We start from the raw sequence: 12,316 nt of genomic DNA on the forward strand, positions 1-12,316 counted from the left end.
TTGATTTCAGTCTTTACAAAATTCTCTTAATGGAAAAAATTTCAATGCCTTGGAGGACTGTAAAAGGCACCTGGAACAGTTCTTTGCTCAAAAAGATACAAAGTTTTGGGAAGATGGAATTATGAAGTTGCCTGGAAAATGGCAGAAGGTAGTGGAACAGAAGGGTGAATACGTTGTTCAGTAAAGTTCTTGGTGAAAATGAAAAATGTGTCTTTTATTTTTATTTAAAAACCGAAGGCTCTTTGTGGCCAACCCAGTATTTACATTTAAACCTGCACTGAAATTTTTTCAACAAGATACTGGTTATACTAAATATGCTATTTAGGGGCTTCCCTAGTGGCGCAGTGGCTAAGAATCTGCCTGCCAATGCAGGGGATACGGGTTCGAGCCCTGGTCCGGGAAAATCTCACATGCCGCGGAGCAACTAAGCCTGTGAGCCACAACTACTGAGTCCACATGCCACAACTATTGAAGCCCGCGTGCCTAGAGCCCCTGCTCTGCAACAAGAGGAGCCACCGCAATGAGAAGCCCGTGCACTGCAACAAAGAGTAGCCGCTGCTCGCCGCAACTAGAGAAAGCCCACACGCAGCAACAAAGACCCAACACAGCCAAAAATAAAATTAATTAATTAATTAATTTTAAAAAATTAAAAAAATATATGCTATTTGCTTCAGAAATCCAGGACATTCAGAGGTAGTACTATCATATCAGGTTTATATGGGACTTTCTATTTTACTGTTTCTATATTTTAAATAATCCTTACACACACTATTCTGTAAGGTAATGATTTCTCTCTATAAAGAAATGAAGTCTCCAGAAAAATAAAGTAATTTGCATGAATCTCATAGACAGTTACATGAATAATCTGGGACTCAACCCACACCTTTTTGGTTCAATGCTCTGTCCAGTGCACCTCGTTAAGCAACTACCTTGGAACCTACTTATCTCAATGAAAATGACATTAAGTAGATGGCAGCATCAGTAATTTAATATTTCTAATTCAAAATACCCATCAGTGTTCTCAATTAAATAGTTCAACAAGGATGGGAAATATTAAAGAAAAAAAACCCCTAAATACAAAATATGCTTTGCTCCTTTGTTAATCTTCTAAAGCTTTGATATATCTGTTCAATATATCCAAACCAAAGAATGACTCATTTTCACAAATGGAAAATGTCACAATCCACAGCTCTAGCATAAAACTTTTACTTCACAGTAGTTTTTCCAGAAATTATTTTTTAGTAGGTATGATTATTTTATAACAGTAAAGCCCAAATATTAACAAAATAAATTGCTATTACAAAACAATTCACTGAATCTACTACACAGAAACAAAAGAAAATAAACCTCTTCAATCTGTTTAAATATAATGTAGTAGTATCCCATTAAACCAGACTCTCCTAAAAGTAGCACATATTGGCAAAGAAAAAGAAAGCTCAAATGATTCTAATGAAGGTAATACTCTATAAGGCTGTGATGGTTAATTTCATATGTCAACTCAACTTGGGTAGGTTATTGTGTCCCATAGTTTGATCAAACAACAGTCTAGATGTTGCTGTGAAGGTATCTTTTAGATGTGCTTAACATTTAAATCAGTATACTTAGAGTAGAGCACATTACCCTCCATAAGGTGGGTGAGCCTCATTCAATCCATCGAAGGCCTTAAGAGAAAAAGACTGAGTGCTAAAGAAGAAGAATTAATTCTGCCTCCAGACTGCCCTCAGACTCCAGCTGCAGCAATCAACTGTTCCCTGAGTCTTCAGGCTGCTGGCCGGCCTGACCTGTACATTTCAGAATTGTTAGCTTCCACAATCACGTAAGCCAATTCCTCAAAACAAACCTGTCTATATCTATATCCATGGTTTCTTTGGAGAACCATGACTAATACAAGGGCTAACAGAAATGAAAGAAACCTGAGAGAAGAAAAGCAGTGATGAAGCAAAGGGAACTGAGGTGAATAAAAACCAGGCACCTAGCCTTGTGAGTCAGTTGGAAGCACTGCTTTAAGCCAATCAGAATATAGTTTAAACCTAAAATTCTAAGGCTATCTCTCATAAACATTACTTAGAATTTATGTACACCAAATTAACTGAAGTATAATACTATGTTGCTTTCTATGTAAGAAAATGATGCTACTTGTCTTCTGTCAATGTGGCAAACATTTCTTTAGTTGTAGAATTTCTGTAATAGATTTCTGTCAATCCAATCATTCCAGCACCTGCTTACCTCTGTGATGAATGCTTTTGTAAATATGTACCTGGATTTTGGGGTAGGGGTTATGGAATACAATACAACTAGACAACTTGAGAAACTCACTAACTTGATATCAGAAATACAGTGCTATAACCAATGGCTCTATTCGGTCAACAGGCAATTTCCTACAGATGTGCTACTCACATCTCCCAGTCATGTGAAGACTAAAGCAGAGCAGCTAAAAGATTTTGGAAAGATCCAGGGGAAAAAAGAAAAAAAAAAGTCCAACAGCACTACTCAGTGGAGAAAAGAGGATGATTTTTGAAATTATTTTAAGAAGTTGTTCAATCTCTTTTCTCTAGGCCTTGACATAACAACATTCAACTCATTAAGGAACAAAAGAGCTTCAAATCAAGGAGCTCAAGTCCTAAATCTGCTTCTTTATCATCATAAGGAAATGATGGCAGTATCCTTTACTCAGAGAAGAGGAGAAACAGACTTAATGAGGTACTTTTTCCTGTGCAGATTATTTAGCCCTCTGACTAGTCTCAACTGAAAGTAGCAATTTTGCCCCTCGAAGAATATTTAGCAATGTCTAGAGGCTTTTCTGGTTGTCACGACTGGGAGGATGTGACAGGCATCTAGTGGGTAGAGCCCAGAGATACTGCTAAACATTCTGCAATGCACAGAAAATGCTATGACAAAGAACTATCCTGCCCAAAATGTTTATAGTACTAAGACTGGGAAACCCTGCTCTACCACTACATTTGATATACCTCCTATTCTCTAGGAGTTAGAGGGAGAAAACTTGTTTTTAGTGCCCTAGATTTAAACTCAGAACATATTTTCTTTATTAAAACTAAGTCATAATATTCCTTTATGTAGCCTTTTTTTTTAAATCAAGGCTGTTATAAAAGATTGTAAAGGAGTTTAAAACAATTTAAACTAAATACATGCCATTCTATTCTCCTCTTACCTGTATTATGATAAGTATCTACCCATCCCCCATCACCATCATCTTCTTCAATGATAGCTTCCAATTCATCTGAATATTCCATCTGTTTGCACCGCTTGTAGCATGGCACTATAAAAATATGGCAAAAACAGTTACTAGGACATAATCTTCCTATAAATCCATTAAAAAAAGAGAAAGTTTATTCCATAAAATATATTTCTGCCACCAAAATATTAGGTAAATATTATATTTTACTTCTAATAGGAGTACTTAATTTAAGAGTTACATTCAACCCACAGACAAAATTATTTGACCACACTTATCTTTCCCTAAATAGCTTTGTTAGAAGACAAATACAAAGGCTCTACTGGGAGTGTTCTATATATTCTCTACCCTGATGATCTGTGAAGATCAACAAAGCTGAAGTCAGAGATGACACTGTTCAACCTCAGGCTAATGAATAATATACTATTTTAACAGCTTTACTCTCAGAACATGGAGGCACCACCTGTCACACTCGGAGGTGGTAGAGGTGACCTCTGGTTTGCAATGCTAAAGTAACTTTCAACATGTATTTCATAATTCATATTTAAGCTCCAGCTATTCATAATGGATAAACCAGTTTAAAGTTCACTAACCTGCTAAACTTTACTCTCTTATACAAATTGGTGCCAAGTTTTTCATATAGCAAATGCATCGATTAACAGGTATTATAATTCATATAAGCCTAAAATTGAAAAATTATAAGGCAACAACATTACGACATGGGGTCAACAAAATGCTATTAATCTCCTGATTTTTTTTTAAAACAAGTAAGATATAAATGACCAATCCTATCAAAAAATATACTGTAGGAAATAAAAAACTGATGTTTTGTACATGTTTTCCCTTTCCTATAATGAGCAAATTAGAATAGAAATCAATGTACTGTTATGTGATTAGATAGGGACTGTAACAACCTTTTGATGTTGTTTTCAAATTAGCTTCATAAATAACTTCATTAACTTCATAAATACCTGTTTCAGAAACATTTTTGTGCCTATAGGCAATCTTTCAATGACACAACGGACAATAAAACCTCTAGCTTTGAGATTTTAGATATCAAAGATAGTATCAGTTATACTTTCCATGAAAAATTTAAGTCTAAAGATGATTAAAATAGCTAAAAAGATTATGATTATGAAGGCTGCTTAAAAAGCCCATTGAGAAAAAAGTCCAATTTTCCTTAAAGCTCTTTTCCTTCATATCTTAAAACTAGACTTTTTTGGCAAAAAGAAATAACAAAAAGGAAGGAGATAAAATCAAGTATGGAAAAAATACTCTACCCATAGAAAATCCAGAGTTTCATTAAATTTCCAAATTTCTGTCTGAGGGAAGCTGCAAGTACCGCTTTAAGCATGAATTAAGATCAGCAAGTGCTAAGGTTTTTTAAAAAATATAACTCTTTGCGCAAAATTAACTAATATATACAACATAACTCTTACCATTTTTGGTGACCAAAAATTGTTTGCCTGATGGTAGGTAAGCCTTCACTTTCAATTCCTCCCCTGTAGCCCTTTAAAAAGAGTGAAAAGCACCAAAATACAAAAAATATTTTAAAAGACAAAGACAGAAGATATCACATGTTAATCTCAACACTACACAATCCACACCCCTGAGAAAATCATTTTAGGACTGGTTTGGGAAGGATGCCATAAGTGACATACGTCACGGCAATGAAGAGCACAGCAATATTTATTGTAAGTGAAATGTACCAAGAGATGCAGACAGTCCAAAAGAATTTGGATTAAATATTAGACAAAAAGGTAGAATAATACAGAACTATATTATGCAACTATTGTGTTTGCCTCTAACCAAATATAATCTCATTCAGATTTTTAATCTTAAAGTACTGCTCATCTGAAGACCAAGAGGAGGCAGAAAAATAGCTCCATGACATTACATAACAAAGTAGGTGGTTCACAAGATCCACATTCCAACCACTGTATTAAAATTGGAACTAAGACATAAAGATGCTTTGAATCACAGGATGATAATGTTGAGAATAATAATGGTTGTAACAAATAAAAAATCCTTTTATTGAGTGCTTATTAAGTATAGGACCTAGAACTCTAACACGCAGTATTTTTATATAATCCTCAGATATCTAAAAAGTGAGTAATATTTATAGTCCCATTTTATAAGTAAGTAAACAAAAGCTTAAAGAAGTCGGGTTGCCCACAGTCACAAAACCGGAAGGTAGAAGAGCCAGGATGGAGCCAAGCGACTCTAGGGCTCCTGCTCTTGAACACTGCTCCCTCTGTGGGTCAGAGACAGCTATTTGATTTCGGGGGGCTACTCTGGAATATCTCACTAAGAAATTTGTTCAAAGATTCTTCTGTGGGTCACCTAGGGGAATTGGTCAGAGCTAGAGTGGCATGTGGTATCTGTCACAAATATAAATGAGCATAAATTTTGAGTTCTGCTGCCGTCTTAAGCTTCAGTCTAAACTTCAAACCATAGATTTGAGCATAAGATAAAGCCAGGAAATGTCCTAAAACCAGTTGGCAGGCTTCTAGTATCTTTAGACCATTTCCAAGTGTCAAATTCAACAACATCATGGTAATGCCTAAAGTTCTGCGGGAAGATGATATAACACAGTCATGATGGCACCTGTAAACATGAACGTATAGCATAGAAATGGTCTGTTTCTAGCACTGATTTAAAATGAATTGTTCCTTTGGCCCCAACAATTTAACCAGAAGTATAGACGTTGGAGTGTGATATAACTGAGTTCTAAGTTACAATAAAATTATTTAAACCATCACAATTTATGAAATGGAACTATAAACTACTACCTGCTAAAAGAAGATCCTGTCCATATATACCAACCCCTATAACAATACTATAAATTATATAACTAAACTAACTAGACAACTAAGGGCTTCAACAAAGAAATCTGAATAAAGAAAATGTATATCTATCACACATGTATTGAAGAAAATCCTTATTTAGTTCTTTTTCCATAAAATGACTATTATCTTAAATCTTATATATCTGTATGACTTGAAATATACATATATATTGTAGACCACAACATAGCTAAATATAGTTTTAACAATTTAGGGAGGAAAAAAGTCTAAAATCAGAGACCTTCTATGATATGAACATAATTTAAAATATGGAACAGAAATACACAAAAGAAAGACAAGGACATAAAAATAAATGAACCTGACATTTCGGCCTTTCTTGGTACATTAAAAACAATGTTCTACAAGATAAAGAGCAATTGATCAAAAGCAGTAAGAACTATTTTGCATATGTGTTAAGCATAAAAATTAAGGGTAGGTTGGGCATTGGCCAAAGGCTCGGTGACACAAATGCAGTTTCTCTTTGACTTTTTGAAATATTGAAAACAGTCCAGGAACCCACCTTATTATTTTACAGATCCCAAAAGGCCCACGGTCCCCAAAGAGAGGACAGACAGAACCATGAAACTCACAGAGGGGCAAGGACTTGTTAAAAAAAAAAAATTAAGGGTAATAGAATAGGCCACAGATGAAAGAGAATTCTAACTGTGATTTTAAATAGTTTAATTATTTAAGCTCTTTAGATATTAAGAAAAACATTATCAATTAGAATCTTGTTAATTCTAGAACCCCTGCTCCCAAATCAAAACTCTACCTTTCAACTACAATTGAAAAAGTGTCACTGAGGGAAAAAAAAGGATGTAACAAATTGAACCACTCATATCCAAACAAGATGATAATTCCAAACGATTCTAGCCTAATTAAAATAGTCTGCCAGTATTGGGATCAATTTTGCAGCTACTGCCAGGTGCTTTTATCATAAGTACTCAAAGTAATGAAACTGAATTTGTTTTAAAACATTGTTATTATTCAGATAGTTAAAAAACACATTACGAGAACTGCTAGTTGCTTAAATTACTTTATAATTAAAAGAAAAGTTAATGAGGAAAATAAAAATTGGAAAAGTCTGTTACAAGTAGATTTCCAATTAAGACCTTATTTGGTATCATTAATCTTTCAACTTTTGAGCTCATTCCTAAAAAGAGGAACTTTTGAACCTTAAAGAAGGTCTTATGGTAAAGAACCATAAGATTCTGCAAAATTCTGCATTTATTAATGTCATAAAAAAATTCAATACTTTTTAATTTGAAAAATAAGCTAATCAGGTTCCTTAAAAAACTAAAAATACAACTACCATATGACCCAGCAATCCCACTACTGGACATATACCCTGAGAAAACCATAATTCAAAAAGAGTCATGTACCACAATGTTCACTGCAGCTCTATTTACAATAGCCAGGACATGGAAGCAACCTAAGTGTCCATCGACAGATGAATGGATAAAGAAGATGTGGCACATATATACAATGGAATATTACTCAGCCATAAAAAGAAATGAAATTGAGCTATTTGTAGTGAGGTGGATGGGCCTAGAGTCTGTCATACAGAGTGAAGTCAGTCAGAAAGAGAAAAACAAATACCATATGCTAACACATATATATGGAATCTAAAAAAAAAAAAAAAAAAGGTTCTCATGAACCTAGGGGCAGGGCAGGAATAAAGATGCAGATTTAGAGAATGGACTTGAGGACATGGGGAGGGGGAAGGGTAAGCTGGGACGAAGTGAGAGAGTAGCATTGACATATATACACTACCAAATGTAAAACCGACAGCTAGTGGGAAGCAGCTGTGTAGCACAGGGAGATCAGCTTGGTGCTTCGTGACCACCTAGAGGGGTGAGATAGGGAGGGTGGGAGGGAGACGCAAGAGGGAGGGGATATGGGGATATATGTATACATACAGCTGATTCACTTTGTTACACAGCAGAAACTAACACAACATTGTAAAGCAATTATACTCCAATAAAGATGTTAAATATTACGCTTATGAACAGAAAAAAAAAGCTAATCAAAGTTATTAAGCTTTTGAAAATTATTTTTTAAAGACCCACCACAAGAACAGACTTAGACACTATAAAGAAACGGAATACTGGTAAAGGAAGTAAGGCATTTATCTCAAAAATCTCCATCTTTTGTGCTAACAGAGCAAAACAAAACAGGCATAATGCTCAGTTTTTCTTCATTTATTTTACTTTCGCAACACTGGAGCACTATTTAATAGAAAAATCTACTAGAGGAGGGTTTAACAGGTCATTCTAATTTTCATGCACTAATCTATTTTGTCAACTGCCAAAATTATGAAGTCACACCTTTTATAAACTTTCTATTCCTCACTCAAGAGTACTTACCATTGCCATGTTGGACAGTGGTGGACTAAGTGATCTCCAGCTGCCACAAACTATTGAAGATTTAGAAGAAATATGAAAAAAGGAAAAAAGAAAAATTGAACATCATTGAATGTAAGGTGGCAAAATACCAAAGGGATCATCCTGTGTAACCCTGATTCAAAATAATCAATTAAAATGCAAACAGCACCAACTTGCTCTACCAGCCTAAAGATTTATTTTTGAATATTTATTAAAACTACAAAATTTTTAACATCCATGAAAATGTAAATTAATTTTGGAAGAAAAAATACTGAGTGCTGTTAATTTTTTTATTCAATTGTAATCACTGGATTTAGATAATGCCAAAAGCATACAGTACCATGAAATGAATAAGGGTAACACAACAGGATTTTAAAATGCCAAAAACCACTTTATGGATGAATAAAATGTAGAGCGATTCTTGCTAATGGTTGAAAAGTCAATGAAGATCTTTGAAAAAATTACTAAATAACTACAGGTCTATGATGTAAGAATAGTTTATTACATCACAGTGCACACAGTTTTTCTTCCTCATTTTAAAAAAAATTTAAGTAACATCTAATTTTGAAAGCTTTTTCACACTATTAAAGGAATCATTAATAAAAGTGAGAAATGTACTGCCAAACAATGGGGAAAAAGTTAGAAGCTTCTGGATTGAATCAGAAAACACCAAGACAATTAAGAAATTGAATCCTCTAACAAATCTTGGACTTTCTGGGCAGGCTGAACATTGTACAAATTTTTGTTTTTCTTCAGAAATGAAAAACAGACTCAGGAAGAAAGAGTTTAATCTTCTGAGAATTTCCATTATACATGAGCATGGACTGATCTTATCGCAAGACAGAAATCCTGCTTATTCTTGAGAGCAGAAAATGAAAGTCTGTTAAACATAACTGCAGTGTCCCAACTCAAGCTATATGCACACATACTTCCCCAATTACTATTTCACAACAGCTCTAACTTAAAGTCATGTATTGTTCATGGGTTTATTACACAGCAAAAAATTATATTATCTTTAACCTTCTAATGTCTTTCTGAGAAAAGTATGTCTATGTATGATATTCTGCTTTAATTTGAGAGAATAAAACTATAAAATAAGAGTTCTGACAGTAACTTCTTTTAAGAAGATAGATTAACAAGATAAGATTTAGCAGCATACTCCCAACAGTAACTTTACAAAATGTTTCTGTTCTTTTATTTAAATAATTTCTTTACTACTTAAAGGGATTAGGTAAAGACAAAAACCCAAACGAAAGCAATACCCTCTCCCCCAGGTTTTAAGCATTTTGGGTCTTTGCAACAAGATGCTGCATAACTCTCCAGCTATTGGGAACTAATTCATCATCACCAAAAAAGTATTAATTTAACAAAATGCAAGCAAAACAAAGAATTGAAAACTTAAAAATTCTTTAATGATACTGCCTTGAGATCACAAGACTCTAATATTTTATTCCCCAGCACCTCTGGTGGCACCCATTGAAAAAATAACAAAAACACTAGAAGATAAGGAAAAATATAAAAGAACATAGAATTGCTATGCTACTAATGATATTTAGTACATGTGTATATCTGCTCTCATTAGCAGTGGTCATTATTATTATTACATGCTTCCTATGTTCAAATGAAAGATTCAAGTTTCTAAATTCTCAATACTGCTTACAGTAGCTTTCTCTTAGTGATTAAATATTGGATAAGACTGAATAACTTTAACAAGGTAGAATCAATATTAACATTCTGATGAGCAACTTTATTCTTCAAGCTATCCTCTATTACTAGTACTGTATTTACTCAAGTCATACACATGTTGTACATTAATTTTTAGTCAGACAGTACCATATTAGATAATGCCTGTCCTTATTTTTAAACACAATACTTCCACAGTTCTCAATGAAAACAAAAAGATAGTTAGAGGCTGACAGCCAGAAGCTCAGAAACAGCAAGAGAAAACAAATGAACAGATCAACTCAGTATAGTACTGATCCAAAGCATTCTGTCTTCTGGTTTTCTTCCTCTAGACTCATTCTAATCTAATTAAATCCCATAATTGCACTCTATCTCAATTCAGCATTATGTGGTTGGTACCCAGCTGAGCTAGTTTTCGCCTTGCATTTGTTTAAAAATGGGGAAATTCATAAATCACTTCATGATACAATTAAGTGTAAGAGTTATTCATTGTAGGATTAGTAGCTGTTTTAAAATGGTTTGCTTAATTCTATTCAATGACCACAGACTTGTATCTCTAAATCCAACTATCTATTTACCAATTAGCCATTTTCACATAGAGGAGATAAAGCCGAAGAGTACAAGAAAAACAGCACACTTTCATCTCTGCTCTTTATTTTAGATACTGAGTTTCAAGAACATTAATGATATGCTTAAGCTCAAAATTTAGTTTTATTTGGCATTCAAGGTATTAAACTAATGATGCCTAATGCAGACTGGGTTCTTTAGAGAATGTCGAGTCAAAATCCCTCATCTTAAAGATGAGGAAACATGAGGCCTGTGCCTAGATAGATTAATTGATTTGCCTGAGTCAGAATAAGAGAAATTAGAGAAATGGGTCTGGAAGGCAGGTCTTCTAGGTTTTGCCATACTATTCTGTGTCTTCACTAAACATAAAGACAACTTTAGATAAAATTTTAGATGAAATTGTCAGTTAAGCACACCATCCTTTGAACTTACAAGGATTTGGGACTGAAGAGATTCCATCACAATTGAAAACTAAAAGATCAGTTAATTCCCTGGCTTGAGGTCTTGGAATTTACAACCAGATCATACAACATGGCTCATTTCAATAAAGTTCCATTGCCAATGACTGGTACTTTTAATGAGAGTTAAAGGTGAAGCTTAAATAAATTATTTGCCATTCATTAAGACTAAAAAATAAGTCTGATGTAACCATAACTATTCATAAAACTGAAGTCCAAAAGGATTTTTAGACCAGAATGTATTTCTCTAAAGACAACAAAATAAACTACCTAAAGGTAAGACAATATTTTTATTATATAGATTTAGTGAACAAGTAAAATGATTCCTCAAAACATAATTCTATATTAAAAGTTCAGTAAAACACAACTGGCCTATAAAAGAGCCATTTGTTTCAGCATTAAGCAGATTCATCATTGTCTGGTTAGTAGAAAAAGTGAAAGAATGGTGGGAAAAAAAATCAATGTTAAATATGTAGCAATAAAATATTTAAGCTGAATACTGATAGAAAACTTAATATCCAAGCACTGAGACAAAGTTTCCAAATGGAAAGCCATGAAAACTCATGTTTGGGGTAGAAAGAAGCAAGACAACAAACACCAGAGTCCACTGCACCGCTCAATATAATACAAATATGAGTGAAGGATAAGTCACTATAGGAATCTTTTCCATTTCCTCTCCCACCCTCATTTCTAAATAAAGAGAAACTACAGAAAAATATGAGAAATGACAAACTGAGAGGGAAGTTACATTTTTTTTAATGGGAAATAGAAATTGCTATTATTGTAATTACAATTACAAAATTGCTAATATAGTCAACAGGATCTAATTTTACTCAAATCAAGATTAAATTTCAAGATGTTTTCTTATAAAACACAAAAGCCACCCAGTTTATGTAATTGTAGAATAGCTTTATACTGATATCTTCAATACTCACCTCTTCTGGGGTGATAACACCTGTTTCCTTAAACTTTGATTCCTAAAGAAAGTAAAAAGAATAACAGTATTACACTATCTCTCACTTTCAACTGAAAAATGTTTGTGGGCAACTATTTGCCTGGTACCCATCTAGGTAATGGAGCATGTGCAAAAAAACAATCTGTCACTGGTACCTGACCTCAAGGAATATGTAAGTATAACAGAGGAAACTGACATGAAAATAATTACAATATAATGTGACCAGTGCT

At 33.8% G+C, this 12,316-nt stretch overlaps 1 protein-coding gene across 1 annotated transcript in view; it reads right to left on the bottom strand.

The window, feature by feature from the left end:
* The window catches only part of ATG3 (autophagy related 3), a 28,272-nt gene that overhangs the window by 12,979 nt on the left and 2,977 nt on the right, over positions 1–12,316 (bottom strand). The window contains exons 2-5 of the mRNA XM_061194170.1: positions 12,067–12,108; positions 8,406–8,455; positions 4,633–4,703; positions 3,170–3,277 (exon numbers count right to left, since the gene is read on the bottom strand). Of these exons, the coding sequence (XP_061050153.1) occupies positions 3,170–3,277; positions 4,633–4,703; positions 8,406–8,455; positions 12,067–12,108 (271 nt within the window). The remainder of the gene's footprint in view (positions 1–3,169; positions 3,278–4,632; positions 4,704–8,405; positions 8,456–12,066; positions 12,109–12,316) is intronic.

Source organism: Eubalaena glacialis, chromosome 6 (assembly GCF_028564815.1).
Source record: "Eubalaena glacialis isolate mEubGla1 chromosome 6, mEubGla1.1.hap2.+ XY, whole genome shotgun sequence".
NCBI lineage: Eukaryota > Metazoa > Chordata > Mammalia > Artiodactyla > Balaenidae > Eubalaena > Eubalaena glacialis.